General features: G+C 43.6%; 1 protein-coding gene across 1 annotated transcript in view; it reads right to left on the reverse strand.

Moving 5' to 3' along the window:
- Positions 1–2,156: 2,156 nt before the first annotated feature.
- The window catches only part of itpr1b (inositol 1,4,5-trisphosphate receptor, type 1b), an 84,480-nt gene continuing 69,732 nt past the window's right edge, over positions 2,157–16,904 (reverse strand). The window contains 5 exon segments of the mRNA XM_084463463.1: positions 2,157–3,400; positions 9,344–9,505; positions 14,021–14,181; positions 15,472–15,637; positions 16,569–16,738. Of these exon segments, the coding sequence (XP_084319589.1) occupies positions 3,314–3,400; positions 9,344–9,505; positions 14,021–14,181; positions 15,472–15,637; positions 16,569–16,738 (746 nt within the window). The 3' untranslated portion in view covers positions 2,157–3,313.

Genomic DNA, 16,904 nt, shown 5'->3' on the forward strand with positions numbered 1-16,904 from the left:
TCTCTCTCCCTCTGTCGGATAATGACCCAGCTCCAGTCACATGAGGCTCACGTGTTGGACGGCGCTTTCAACCCTCCAGGAGCACGGCCCCTTTTTCTGCTGTGAGTAATAACAAGGAGGATCTGCACGAGCCTGGCCCTCCCCCCCACCCCACCGCCACCTAACCACCCCCCCCCCCCATTCTAGCGGGAGGTGTCTCGTGTACCACCACGCTCTCAGCTACGCAGTTAGAGACGGAACGTGCGCGGCCACGGTATTTACTAAAAATAAAAGTAGGGCAGAATGTTTCGCGTCGCCTTGAGACTGACCCGCCTCTCCTCTCCCCTCTGTGCGTTTGTTGTTATAAATGAAAAATAAAGATAGTCGGAACATTAACATCTAGGCTCTAGCGTTTGAGTGTGACTATGAGATAGTCGCAGGATAACTCTTTTTAGATAAGCTACACCCACATCGGCTTGAATAAATAATAACAAACACGACCGACAGATGTAATCGCACGCAAAGGGGCTATTGACAAAGACGAAAAGTTATCTTTTAATGTTTGACGAGCCATTGCACAGACATTATGCCATGTCCAATGGTAAAGAGTGTGCAAATAATCGCCTACAGCCCATCTATCTATCTATCTATTGGCAATAAAACGACTTCAATGCGCATCGTCCCAATAAAGACTATCGGATCTTGTCGGAACAGCAAACACGCTACGAATTGAGAAAAAAAAACACCGCTCACATATACCTATGTTTAAGGAATCTAGCCGTCATGTTCTTCGGGTCTTTATTTTGGTATCATTCGTTTTACATGTGCCCTGCTGCCTGCTGTGCGGGGGCGCGCGGCGCGCACTCTGCTCTCTCTCCTCATACTGTACTCGTTTGCTGCCACACGTGCACATGCGGCGAGAGCCGAATGTGGACAACAGCGGCGGCAGCAGCAGCGGGGCTGGGCTGGGCTGGGCTGCTAGCGCTGCTGAGCTGTCACGTTGAGCTCCTCATGGTCGCGCGAGGAACAAGGAGCAGGGTAGAGCAAGCTCTGGCGCTGACGTCACCCGCACGCACCGCATGGGATGGGATGGGAGCGACTGACTGCTGAGTGTCTGGTGGTGGGTGGTGGGTGGTGGGGGTCACAGACACACACCCATCACCCCATGTCCCCCCCCCCCCCACCCATCACCCACCGAGTGAGCCTATACGAGGCGATGCTAAATCCAGGAGTTTACAGGTGTTACCAAAGAAGACTAGTTTATTTCAAAATCAGTCACCCCACATCAGTTTCAGCATAAACATACAAGCTTGAAATAGACGATTTTTAAAGATTCTGATTTTATCCGAATTGGCAGCAGCGATTGTCGCGGTGCTATGCAGAGCAGTTGTCCGTCTTTTACGGTTAAATGTTGGGCGCACTGAGTGCTGACGTGTAAAGCTGAATATAGTTTTTGCGCACATCGAAATATACAAAATAATTAGGCCGTATATTGCATAGGAACATATGCAATTACTTTTATATTCTATGCTTCATATATACACAACTCGTATTGTCCATAGCATAGCCTCTTGTTACCTTTTTTTTTTAAAATATATATAGGCTATTAGGTTACTCTTAATTTACAATTTAAGCAGTATCCTGAGCCTTTTAAAACTAGTCGTAACTCACGTTTAAACCAAATAGGCCTATAGATTTAAAGTTTGTTTGTCGTAGTTGTTATTGTATAGGCCTACACAGTTTCACATTGCTTGCCGAAGAGAAGGTGGGCCCGTCGCTCACAGCATTTAAAAGTAAAGGTGGTCTGAAATAAAACATGTAAAGTCATTGCCATACTTTCACTGTGAAACAGAAACTCTGATATCAAGTGGTTGTTACGTTTTAAGACCACCGTCATATTCTCCGTAAGTGAAATATCCCCCTATGACCTGCTTTTAAACACCTTCATTATCATTCGATTTAACTCTTTAGATCCGCTACACACACCTAGTGTGACGCCAAACCCAAAGTCAATAAGCAAAGGATACTTGCATACAATTAAATAAATACTTCTACTTTAATGTACAAATTGACACTGCTTAGAATTGAAATATTGTGGCTTTTTTTTGCATTTATTTCCATTTTTATTATCCTGGAAATGTACCTACTTACAGTATACAAAAGCAATGGTTAAAGCAATGGTTGTATGTACACTTACAAAAATACTGTCCCACTCATAAAAGCAATTCCATAAATTAATAAATAAACAAATAAATAAACAAAAAAAAATTAAATACATAGTTTTTTTGATAATTAAGACTTTGCAGCTATGCAAGATAAACTTAATTTCCGCTGTACTGGGAAAAAAAATAATAAAAAGGCACATACAAAAAATGTGAGACGCATTTTGGTCATATTCTAATGAATCGTTATTAGCTGTAAACTCCTGAGCTTAATGTATTAGCAGCACTGACGCACATAAATATATAACATCATAAAATTAGCTTTGAGATAAGACAGCATTGGATAAACAAAGGTATATATCTATATATATATATATAGATATATATGACAGTAAACTATCTTGAGTGCCTTTGAGTTGGTTGCAGTATAGACAGCAAAGAAATTAAATAAATGTAATTGAAATAAATAAAAAAAGGAATAATTGAGCTGGCATATTAATTATTATTCATATTATTATGGTCTTATCACTTCTATATTAAGATTTAATTCAACAGATCCCTACCCCCCAGGGCTACGTGAGACAAACGTGACACACAACGACAGAAGAGTGCAAGCTCTCAACCCTTACAGAACAACTCAAGACTCAAGTCCACATATATGAAGATTGCATAAGATTGAGTGTTGCACCGAAAGACAAAATAAGGAAAGTTAACAAATACTGATTAAACCGTTAGAAAAAAAGCTTTAAATGGGACTTTTTCGTGTAACTTTCGTGTAGCCATTCGGCTTCTCCCGTCGTTCAAGTTCATTCAGTAAAGGCCATGTATCGAACAAAAATCCCATTCGTCTCTACATAGAAAACCACTTGGCACCACGGTCCCACACACACACACACACACGGGCCACACACACACACACACACACGCGTGGGCCACATACATTAGGCTTACTGAGTCGTACCCCATGGGAGTCCCCACGAGCACGGGCTAGACATTATAAGACATGATACCGCCACTAACCTACTTGTGTTTTCGCTAAAACGTTTCGTTCCATTATAAGCTGTAAGCTACGCGGCTCCCACCGCACAGACACCGAGAGCAGAGTCTCCGGCGGTCCATCAGAAGTCTCCCTCCCTCCCTCCCTCCCTCCCTCGTCGGGGGTCAAGTGGTCGCTACGCGGGCTGCTGGGGGTTGGCGTTCATGTGCGGCGGATGGCCCAATAGGCCGATGCGCTGCTTCTGCTTCCGTTGCTCTGTCATCTGAGGGAGAGAGAGAGAAGAGAGAGAAACCCCCCCCCCCCCCGAGAGGAGGAGGACATTTTGTCGATCAGTCGGTACCTGTGCACACACACGCTGTGGAGTGAGGCCTCCGGTCGCGTACTGGACTGCGGTCGGTCGGTCGGTCCGTGTGGTTTGTTTTGGGGGGGGGGGGGGGGGAAGTTGCGCGATGGTAAATCCAAAGAGACTCTCTCGCCTGTAGATGCATGCACCACCACTGCACTGGGTTTTACCAAACGGATACGATTCTTCAGAAATCTTCAGCACAACACACTCATCCAGAGAGTCCTGTGGCTCTGACGCAAGCCTGACTGTAAACAAAAGACTAAAAACGAAACTCACTCTATTTTCAAAGTCGTTAACCTTTAGTGGAGAGATGTATACACGACCACTTGTACACTTACGAAAGTACTGTCCCACTCATAAAAGCAATTCCGTAAATTAATAAATAAACAAATAAATAAACCCAAAAGTTAAATACATCGTTTTTTTGATAATTAAGACTTTGCAGCTATGCAAGATAAACTTAATTTCCGCTGTACTGGGAAAAAAATAATAAAAAGGCACATACAAAAAATGTGAGACGCATTTTGGTCATATTCTAATGAATCGTTATTAGCTCTGACGTAAGCCTGACTGTAAACAAAACACTAAAAAACGAAACTCACTCTATTTTCAAAGTCGTTAACCTTTAGTCGAGCGATATATATACACGACCACTTAGATTATTTTTGAAGAATGACTTCGTTTTAGTGCCTGAATTATTAGGATCTGACAATGGCACTTTTGGCAAACTTTGCCAAAACATTGTTTCATTTGAATATGTAAAGTGAGTTTAATGTGTGTTCAGGAAATGAGTACTCCTCATGTACCGAATGCGACCTCCTCTGGTAAACAAGGAGGCATCAGAAACTAACAGCCGTGGTGCATCTGCTGCAAGGACAAACTTATCTGTAATGTGTATGGATATGTTTGGTTGAGTTGCTTTTATTTAAAAAACTTTGATTAATAAAAGCCTTCCTTGACTGATAAAACAGGAACATTTCTCTACTGTATTTAGGCGTGCACACACACACACACACACACACACACACACACACACACACACACACACACACACACACACACACACACACACACACACACACACACACACACACACACACACACACACACGAAAATAAACAACCTTGGAGATTAATGGTATTCGGTTTTTGTCTTTCAGGCGCATCAATAGAAGTGCACCGCTAATTCAAAAGGGGTGAGCTATATTTGGGTGGTTCCTCTCCGCTGGTTTCCTCCCTGGCTGGTCCTGTCTGGGTCAATGTGTCTCAATAACATTCGCTTCCTTACCCATACTTCTCACTTCAACAACAACAACAACAATATCTCTTTATAGTTCTGCAAAAAAAAAAAGAACTGAACTTCACAAAAACATTATATTTTTGGCATTCTTTAAAGCATCCAATGAACTTTTTTCAGTCCACCATTATCTCTGTTACTATCGTTGCGCGGAATATTGGAACTTGGTCGTCAAGTGTTTTATATATATATTTTTAAATGGCAGATCGATTTGATCATCTGTCAATATACCGGTTAGCATTAATGTGCTGGTGTGAATTCTGAGCTGCCGAATCATTAAAGGACCTTTCAGATCATGCAAACATGAATTTGTTAATCTTTAAAGTTGGAATGAACAATATTAATTTATTAAAGAATTCAATTTATTTTACAAGCAATTACTCCAGTTCTATTTTTTTCCCGAATAACCGTTTCTTCTTTGTCTAGGCTGTGCGCAGCAATCACAACGCAACTGATTTGAAGTAGTGGAAGGAGAAACTGATATTCTGAACCAAATAGTCTTGTAGTGACGGGTCGTTAAATAGGCTGAATTCTCCTCGTTGAAATTGATCCATTTTGACAATACAACTGAAATGATTGACAAAAAAGTGCTCTGACTGCTGTTAGCCAAACCCCAGGAAGAATGACAGACGGCGCCAAAGCCAAAAATCCTAAACCAGCCGTTTAACATTTGTAATGGGAGCAATGGGATTAATAATTAGATCAATTAGATTTCAACATGCTGATGTCAGATGGCAGAAGGAGCAGGTGGACAGAACAAAACTCAACGGTACATTTTGTTTTTTAAACGTGTCATTATGTCTCCGTGATCCCGGACATGATCTTGAACCATTTTGCCAAAATGTTCACACTCAACGATGCATACTAGCAAAAAATATAAGTATCACAATCTGCCTTGAGTAGTAACCATGGGGAAAAAACCTCAACTCATTCCTTTCAGGGTGTTTGTATTTTCAGGTGGTTTACCTCATTGGACAGTGATTATTCATTTGAAAGATGTAAAATGTGTATTCAGTGCATCAAAAACGCAGGTGGCGTTAAGTAGTTAGTTGTCCAAGTATGAATTATGAATTTTGGGTGTAATCATAATATGCAGATGATATATTCTATTCCGGCTATTATAACAAAATAACAAACCAATTTCCTGTCAACAGGGCCACAACGTGTATCCAAACTTAAAATAGTTTCTTCTCTAATGACGCAGACACCATCAGGTTGAAAGGCCAATGAGCAGCGTTGTGAACCATGAGTCATTGTCTTCTGTTTTTAGTAAGCGCTGCATCCAAAGGGCAAGAAACTTACACAGAGAAAGGGCGGCTGTTCACATCGACGTCTCAGTGAAGCTTGGGCAAAACTTTTTATTGAAATACAAAACATCCTTGCGTCTGAACCTGGGACCAAGCTCTTCCATGTCATTTTGATATTGTCATATATATTAGCTTTACTTTCAAGGCCCTCTGGCTCTAGCAAGGAATAATTTGCCATCTGAAAAAGATCTCCTCGATGAACAGACAACTGCCTTTTATTCCTCCATCGTTTTCTCTCCATTTTCTCCCCAACCATCAATCAAATGCCCACAATCCATCATTCAACCATTATCAATCCATCCATCCATTCACCTTTCTTTCATCCATCCATTATCAATCCATCTTTCATCCATCCATATTTCATCCATCTTTCATCCATCCATTATCCACCTATCTTTCATCCATCCATTATCCATCCATCTTTCATCCATCCATTATCCATCTAACTTTCATCCATCCATTATCCATCTAACTTTCATCCATCCATTATCCACCTATCTTTCATCCATCCATTATCCATCTATCTTTCATCCATCCATTATCCATCCATCCATCCTACAACCATTTTTTAATTTCCATTCAAAAATCTCTTTGACACGAAAAAGGAACATGCACACACAGCCGTCTGGTAGAATCATCAAAAACTAGACACACCACAGCAATGTTTCAGTTCCTGCATAAAACAGCCCCCTTGCTCTATATTAGGCATGGGCGATTCGCGAACGATTCGGTCAGAACGAACGAATCCCGAAGGTGAACTACGAGAACTGATTCCCAAAAAGAAGAGAACTGATTCCTTTTTTTTTTTTAAACATAAAACTAAAATATGGTCAGGTAAATAAAAGATACAAACGAACAGAGCTTAGTCTCCCCTTGACTTTATATTGATAGAGTCTAAAACGTTCTCATGGTGGTTGAGGCAGCTTGGGCTATTCTTCTTAAAACCACACGTGTGATGCTCGAGCGGCGTCGTAGGCTAATGCTACAGAAACTAGCTGTTTTCCCGAGCACTGTCACCGTCTGAGACCTTCTGGTGTTTTAAAAGGCACCATTTGCGGGCGTACCTCATATTTAAAAGCAAAGCGTTGAGGTCAGACACCTGAGATTCCCCGACAAATGACGTAACAGACCATATGACTTAACAAACTGAACGAACTGAACGAACTGAACGAACGAATCAAACAAACGATTTGTGACAGTGAAGGGAACTGAAAGAACTGATTCCCGGAAAAGAATCATTTTGCCCATGCCTACTCTATATCGGCTGAGGAACGAGGGCGTCTGAGCTAACGCAGCGTTCACCCCCGTATGGGAGTCATCGGGGGAAATAGGAATAATTTGCGTTGCTCCGACTTCTTAGCGTTCACGCGCGTACGCAGACGGGAGACTTCGGAAGGAGGGGGGACCGCTGTTTGGCTCCGTTGTGACGTACGCTAACAACGAGCGAATACGAATCGTTGGACAGGGGGGGGCTTATGATGTTCTTGGTGTTTGGTGATTGGTTGAATATTAATAACACTCCCTCTAAAATGAACAATATACATCATTAAAACAAGATTTCTATTAAAAAAAGGTTTGCATCCACGGGAAGGCACCATCTCTCTTTGCATCGCGGTCGTCACAACCGCTTTCGAATTTGCGTTTCGAGGAGAAGATTCAAAGCATCCGGTAAATCCTTCCTCAAGTCAAGACGGCAGGAGGAGCTGGGGCCGGTCCCTGCTGCCCCATTAGCGTGCGGTAGGGACGGAGGGTACGCCGGTCTGTCACCGCATGTCACACAACGTCATGACTTAACTATGAGCGACCTCAGGGTCTGTCGTTAGGCCTGCGCGTTACAGCAGGTAGCAGGACAGCGGCGCGCCCGGAGGAAACGCATGCACCGCCGACCCAGCAGGACGGGCCGCATGCCAGCTTTGAAGAGCTGCAGGGCGGCGCCGCTCCCTGCTGCGTTGGTGCACACCGCCTCTCATTTATTAAAAGGTCCATTCAAAAGGGATCTGAACCCTAATTGAATATTCAAATAATGGATATTTGTGTAGCGTTTAATATGGCACTCATACTGACATAATTATCGTTTCATCTGTCCCCCACAAGTCACGCTGGCTCTTAATTGGCTGCGAGAAATCGGAAGCGCGACGCTGGCTTGCTGCTGTATCTGATCAGTGTTTGAGTTGATTTGACTCTTGTCAAATGTTAGTGTCACCCTATTGTTCTTTGATGCGTCGATAGGTTTGATTGAAGAACCGGCCCCTTGTCTGTCCGTTTGGATTCAGAAGTCAGCAACACAACATTACACTGCAACGTTGTCGGTTGATCAAATACAGGAAGACTGTCGTACCCTTCTAGTTCTAGGAATCAGCGTCATTTGTGTTGTGCTTCTTTGGGTTTTATCTTTTAGTATCCTGCAGTATCATGAGACTCTACTAGCTGAAAAGGTTGTGTGACCTAAACGTCTGGGGTGGTAATGTTAAAAAGTCCAGTTGGAGTGCATTCCCGGCCATTTCGTCGTTATTATTCCATTAAGGAACCGGCCTCCAGTCTGGAAGGTCTTGGAGTGTGTTGCGACTCATTATGTAGTATACTTAAGCAATAGATCACGACAGGCTGTGGTATGTTCTCATTATACCACAGTTAAGGGCCGTTGTCCGTCCCGACGCGCAGCGGAGGGGCGGCGACCCCCTTCACTGTAATGAGTGTATACCACTGACTGAAGTGATCTATTGCTTTTATAAAACGGTTACGTAAGTATGGCGAAATGAAAGTCGTAGACACTCTCAATTTTGAAAAAGCATTTTTTTTTTACGAATACAAAAAAGTAGTCCCTCCTGGCTGCCTGCAAAGTGCACGGCGGTTGCTATGCAACACACTGTAGCGTCCTTCAGAGAGAAGGCTAGAGACGGTAGCTCGGTTCGCCGGCAATTTAGCCTTCTATCGAGTTCACTCACCATGTGCCTATTGCTTTACAACATTTCCACCCTCTCCAGCAATCAGCATGTTTTTAGGCTTCAGTGAACTATGCTATTGCTTTTATATAAAAATAAACAACAGTTCAAGTTAGGCGTGGAGTGATGCTGAACTCTGTGAACTGAACGGGCGTCATAGCTGTGTGTATACGCTCATTATACAACAGTCGGGAACCAATCAGATCGCTTGATTTAAGCCACCCATTTTATAATGTATGTTATTCATTTTGAAGGTATTATTGCACCATTTGAGGTATTATGGAGGTATACTCGGTTGCGGTGGTCGAACTGACCTGTTCTTTGAGCTCCGTCAGTTGGCCCGAGAGGTTGGTCACCAGCTTCATGGTGGACTCCAGCTTCTCCTGCAGATTTCGGATTTCGTTCTGCTCGCCATCCGCGTCGCTGCTAACCAGAGACATGGCTCTCATTCTGGGAAACCAGTCAAGGTTGTGGTCCTGGGTCAAAGGGAAAAGGGGAAACAAACGACGCAGCCAGAGTTATGATCATCGAAAGCATGAAGCATGTTCTGAACATTATGGAGAACGATGTCCGCATTACATCTTCTTCTGGTGCTGCCTTGGTTATGGAAGCGTGAGAGGGCGTTTTCGTCTGAGTAATTCCTTGCCTTGACAAATTCAATACTTCAAACGGACAGCACATTTATTTGTTTAGCATAAAATGAGATCAAGCTCATCTCTGGGACTTTCCATTCCATTTCCATTTAAATGGGAATAATGTGTTTCAGGCATGTTAGGGACGGACAAAGACAGACAGACGGGCATACAGACAGATAGACAGGTGGGTGGACAGACAAAAAGACATATGCAGCTATACAGACAGACAGACATACAGATAGACAGACAAATGGATAGATACAGATGGACAGACATAGACAGACAGACAGACAGACAGACAGGTGGATAGATACAGATGGACAGCCATAGACAGACAGACATACAGACAGACAGACAGGTGGATGATACAGATGGACAGATGGATAGACACAGACAGACAGACAGACAGACAGACAGGTGGATAGATACAGATGGACAGATGGAGAGACATAGACAAAAAAAAAAGAAGAACGCCAGCGCTCTGCAGGTGAGCGCATCCGGCCGACTCAGTACCACGGAACCGGGCAGAGAAAAGTCCCTGCAGCTCCGTGGTTTACTGTGAGGCGGGGAGGTGAGCTGCGGTGGTCACAGGTTTGCCACAAAGCGATGTTCTGGGTCACACACACACACACACATGCACATGCACATGCACACACACACACGCGCACGCACATGCACATGCACACACACGCACGCACACGCATGCACGCACACACACGGTCGAAGGGGAAGCACACAACAGTAATATAGTGAGAGGCCACACTCATTCTGAAAACAGGATAGTGTCGACGTAGTCTTAAGTGCGCAAAGTTCCACTTCCTGAATGCAAAGACAAACAGCAGTAGTGCGACGCGGATGTTGAGCTGTGCTTTAACTCGCCCACCGAACGGACAAAACATAAGCTCACTGCTCAAATCAACTTTTGACAATATGTTTGTTGCATCGGATTGTGTTTCAAAAGGTTCAAAGACTACCAGGTACACGTTGTGTGCAGTGGAACGCTGATCGCATGCAGGCAAGACTTAACCAACAACGGGCAAAACATGCGTATTAAAAGTTAAATGGTATCAAATATAGGAAGGAGATATTTGATTTATTTTGAATGGCATTCACGTGCTTTGCATCATCCAATAATGACTTCATGTCATCCACATTTAGTTCTGGTAATACTCGTTCTCATGAGATGAGACGGTCAAGGGAAAAGAAAAAAGGCACGGTTCCTCATTTCAACCTCGCTCATGTATTCTAACCACAGTGTTCATACTGTGCGTGTGCGCGAGCGTGTGTGCGTGTGTGCGTGTGTGTGTTCAGTCCTTCAGTGTTTACGATGCTTCCAGTAAGTGGATGGAATCGTTGGCACTTGAGACACGCCAGTTCAATGGAAATGACGGAAGTAACAGTTCTCATTATTAGGAACCGCGAGGAGGGCCCCGAGCCAGGGAAACAGGATATAACAGTGCTGCAACAGAACTCTTTCTCTCCCGGCATCGCACCGCAAGCCACCTGGCACGACGGCCACACACGGCTTCACCCCTGTTGCCGGCGAAAAAAAAAAATCGACAAGCCTGAAAACACCAAAGAGAAAGCAAAAACTCTTGTGCTTGTTTCAACTCACGATCACATTCAACTTTTCCCTCTCTTTCAAAAAGTGTATTATTGACACGGGACAGCAGCGTCTCCGTAGAAGAGAGATGGTGTAACGCAGGGCAACACCTTCACCAGCGCGTTTTTGTTAAGTGCTGTGGTATTTGCCATTTCCACCTGACGCATCGTGCAGGGATCTCTGCCTCTCTGACGTCAGGGCCCAGTCATTATCAGAGCGCCTGTACTCTCCCTGCTACGCACCCCTGTCGCCGTTCCCACATTAAAGCACCGTCGACGGATATGGTGAGGCAAACAGCTGAGTGGGCGCAGACGCTTGGTTGCATGACGCAGACGGCTGCCTGCACAAGTCTGTACATTAGCAGACGGTTGCCATGTCTGTACATTAGAACAATGAATGATGGCATGGCAAAGGAAATGCCCCCGCTCAACTCAAGTAGTTTTTTCGAAATGCAAGAAACAACCGTTTTTTGTCGTTGTTATTGCAGACTTAACAAGAAATGTATGCACAATATCCACGGCTATACACGGTTATTAATAATGGCTGGGCAAGTTAACGCGTAAGTTGCGCTTTGACGCAATCTTATTTTAACGGCATTAATACAAATTGACGGATTAACGCACATTATTATTTTTTTTTTTTTTTCGATTTGGGTTTTGCCCACAGAATGTCAACATTCATACCAGAAATCTTTTTTTTTTTGGTTCCACTTACTTTACATTCAATTACACTTGCAGTGAGTGTGTGACTGCCTGATTACAATTGCAGTAAGTGACTGCCTGTTTACCATGGCGCTACTCATTTGAATTTAACTACACTTGTAGTAACTGTTGGTTTACAATTGTACTAATTAACGGCCTGTTCACAATTCCAAAATCTGTGGTGTTCCGTCAGTTTCATGTTCAACCCACACTGACTGAGTCTAATTCAATATCTACTTACAATATATTCATCTGTGCGTGCGTGTGTGTGTGTGTGTGTGTGTGTGCATTTGTTTGTGTGTTGCAGGTTAGGTTTAATAATAATAGTGACAGCGATGGCGGACTCTAGAAAGTACGTCACTAACATGCAGCACAGATGCTTCATCAGCCACTGCGACAAGAAGAAGGGGCTTTCCTTTGGCTGTAAACAACGTTTGTGCAACGACTTCAAATTGATTCAAACCCAAGATCCAAACTCAACGGAAATATTTTCTTCTACGAAAAGCAACATTTAGTAAGCAATGATCATCATGACCATGATCATTCAATCAATGTCAATTGTTAATGAAACGCTTCATTGCATTTTGGCTATTGCACCACTCTCAAAATTGTTTGCTAAATAATGTTTTGTACAATTATTTTTAATCTTTATATATTATAAATGTTTAACATAGAATGTACCGTCTTATTTTATTTAATCAAAATTTTGATACATTTTATTCGAAAATATTTTATAACCTATTTATACTGTACACTATAAAAATGTATCTAAAGTATATATACCTGTATGTATATATATGGAAATTACACATTATTTCTTTATTTTATTCTTTAAATAGCCATTGCTACTTCCCAATTAAACATTTTAAGCGTAACTGTATAAACTAAATTATATTAAACTAAATCAAATGTAGATCAGGTTTGGAAATTACGTTCATAATTATAAATATTATAAATATTATAATATATATATTATATTATATATATATTATTATTATTATATTATAATAGTCATTACTACTTCCCAATGAAACATTAAATAAAATAATCTCTAATGCAAATAAAGTACATTATACAAATCTATATAATGTAAATAGATCGCACATTCAAATAGCTATTGCCTTTAGTGTTTAAATATAGATTATTTTTTTATAGAAACATCAATGCATAATAAACAAATATAAAGCTGATGAATACGAAGTGAGCTGCTGATAATGCAGCCGATAATGGATAATGGGGAGGGCCACCTGTCGCTCTCCGGACTTCCCCACTCTGCTCCCTGGTCATGAGAATATCTGCTGGTCTGCCCAGCATGACGCAATTAGTGGCTCAACGAGTGAGCATGTGTGTGTGTGTGTGTGTGTGTGTGTGTGTGTGTGTGTGTGTGTGTGTGTGTGTGTGTGTGTGTGTGTGTGTGTGTGTGTGCGTGTGGGAGACAGAGAATTGTTATGGATGTGCGTATATGCATATGTGTGTGTGTGTGTGCGTGGGTGTGTGAATGTGTTGGTATTAAATGATTACGCAGGCTGTAAAAGCATTAACACATTGCTCTGTCTGAAGTTGATTCTCCGTTCACAAAGCTCACTGCGGTCATGTGTGGAAGGCAGCCGGGTTCAGGCAGTCGGGGGGATTACCCGCTAGACCCCGGAGGTCAGACCAGGCTGGTGCTTAGTATCACACGTTTTATTTGGAGGTCAAGGCTCAGAGGATAAGGAGTTATTCAGACCAAAAAAAAAAACTAAAAATACCTAAAATACCTCATAAAGAAGACCATTAGTCCCAGAGAAATTGATTTTAAAAGGTGACTGTTTAGGAAAGCAATTCAGTGTCAAGGAGGAGGAAAGCTCAACGTTCTTGAAGGTTATTTTTTTGGTCGCAAAGATCTTTCACACAAATCCCAGAGAATACCAGCATTTAAAGTCTTAACATCTAATATTGGTGTAATTATCGCGGGGGCGGTCGCCCTGAGCACAACTCATGAGACGCATGAGGTCGGCTTGGTCGTAAACGGCCCGGTGACTGAAGGCCCTGGCTGTGGGAGACGGCTCTCACCCTGATCATCTCCGCCACGTAGCTCTCGGGGCCCGTGTACTCGGTGGAGTCCTTCACCTTCACCAGCACGATGAAGAACAGGTAGTGCCACATGTTGTGCTCCACCTTGATGTGCTCCTCAAACGTCACCGTCTTGTTGTCAAACTTGTCCCGCTCCAAACCTGTGAAGAAAAGACACGGCAGGTTACTTTCATGTGGTCCGTAGAGACAAGAGAGCGACACAGACACACACACACCGACGCACACCTTCGTAGAGACAGACAGAAACAAAGACACACTAGCACACTTCCATGGAGACGGATAGAAACAAATACACACTAACCAACTTCAATAGAGTCCACAGAGACAGACAGAAACACCGCTGATACACTAACACACTTCCATAGAGAGATAGAAACACAGAATCAGTGTGACGACGGGGAGCTGTAAACGCCCCGGACTGAGCATGAAGCCTTAAAGATCAAGTTTTGAAAAAGCAGAGCCATACTTCAAAAAGCCACGTGTTCCGTACACCCACAAGACAAAGCTACTACAACAACAACAACAACAACAACAACAACAAGCAGGCCCTTAACACGACATATGATGCTCAGGGGATCAGAACTTTGTCACAACAGTGTCTAACGTGGTCAAGCGACTCATAAGGCGACAGGAAGAGACACTTTCCCTCCTCTGCAGTAGCACCCATGACTAACCGAGCCGTTCTGGGAAGAGGAGGTGTGTGGCTGTTTACACTACCCAGAAGAGCCAGCCCCCATCTTTCTAGCCTCTCAACGTCAAATTGCAGAACCTCACTTGCACGCACACACACACACACACACAACAGCAGCTGTTGTGTGTCACACCGCTGCTCTGCTAGATGTATTTGTTTGGAGCTGCAAGTCCTTTCGTTGTTGGCGTCCGCTCGCTGAATGAATTGGGGCCCGACCTCCATTCGTCTCACGACAAAATCTTTTACACTCCGTCACTAGACTCATGGAACTTTTTTGCTGTTAATACGAGTGAACGTATAATAATAATAATATCCTAATGAATTGTTGTTTTATGATATCTAATATTAACTAATTGAACTGATGAAACAAGGCGAGATACATGGAAACAAAATGGTCCTTAGTCATATTGTGTGTGGCTGTGGCTGTGTGGCTTTATTGTGATTTATTTACCGTTGATAAAACAGATGATTACAGTTTATTGATTCTCAAAAGACTTTGTAATATACTCAACACGAAACTGTGACCGCATTCCCATTCGTTCTTGCCGTTTTCTAGCCTGTGTTGCTTGGCAGCCATATCTGCTGTCCTTAGAATACTGTTCAGGGTGATTACTTTCTATGGGGCTGTGTGTGTGTATTTGGCGAAAAATATCAGCAGCCAGGTCATCTGTAGTCACAGTTTTAGAAACAACCCTCTTTAATTAAACCTCGTCTCTTGTTGTTTTGAGCGCTGACCCACCGCAGATAAAACAGGTGGTCTTCAGCACCTCCTCCTTCTTCTGCTTCTCACTCCTCAGGTCGGCGAAGGTGTCGATGATCACGCCGAAGATGAGGTTGAGCACGATGATGATGACCATGAAGAAGAACAGCAGGTCGTAGATGACCCGGGCGGCGAACAGAGGCTCCTGGAGGAGAACGGCGAGGACGGAGAAAGAAATTTTTTTTTTTTGAAAAAAACGTGTTAACCCCCTCACTCACTCACTCAATCAATGCTGCATGCACACCACAACCACACACAGACACACAAACACTAACTAGACACACAAACACTAACACTACCCACCTCCCCTACACACACACACACGCTCACTCCCCAATAGAAACACACACTTACAATCCCGCACGCACGCACGCACAGACACACACACGTCTTTTTTTCCTTCTTTTTTTTTTACAGAAATACTTTATCTATCATCTATCATCAACAGCATCTATCTCTCCGGTTTCTTGACTGTCTCACTCCTTGCTGCTGATAACCCATACCCTATTTCTCCCCCGGGGGATTAATAAAGTTTTATCTTATCTTATCTTATGCGGTTAACGAATTGATTAATGTCGACTGTTCGAATTGATTGACTGTTTGATAACAACAGCTTCCCCTTCGACACAAGCCTCCCCGTTCTGCATGAGCATTTAAAACTTTAAACTAGAAGCATGTTTCTGATAGTACTGAACTATTTTGAATTGGGTCGCGATGGTTTGTAATTTAAAAGAAATGGGTCCCCCAGAAAGAAAGTTTGGGAAACACTGCCCTAAAGAATCACACACACACACACAACCCTCCCACCACACACACAGACACACAAACACACAACCCCCACCACATACAGACACACAACCCTGCACCACACACACACACACACACACACACAACCCCCACCACACACACACACACACACTCACACACACAACCCCGCACCCGACACACACACACACACACAGACACACAAACACAGACACACACACAACCCCCCCCCCCCCCCCCCCCCCACACACACACACACACACACACACACACACACACACACCCCCCCCCACCCCCCCCACCCCACACACCTCCTTGGACGGCCTCCTCAGGACGTCCCCCACGCCGCCGCCGCTCCTCAGGCCGTGACTCAGCACGGTGACGATGCACATGATCAGCGAGTCGCACACGCGCTCCTTGTCCTCGATCACCAGCGCCGCCGTCCCCGCCGCCGGCTGCTGCTGCGGCGCCACCACACCGGCTGGGGGCGGCGGCCGCGGCGGGGGTTTAGGGGGCAACAAGGCAACGCAACTTTATTCATAACATGCACTTTACATACACATGAACGAGGCGAACGAGTCAAAGTGCTTCACATGTGAACACTGTCATACAATAAAAGTAAATAATAGATGAGTAAAAGAAAGTAA

The sequence above is a fragment of the Micromesistius poutassou genome, assembly GCF_964030765.1.
Source record: "Micromesistius poutassou genome assembly, chromosome: 2".
In the NCBI taxonomy this organism is placed as follows: Eukaryota; Metazoa; Chordata; class Actinopteri; order Gadiformes; family Gadidae; genus Micromesistius; species Micromesistius poutassou.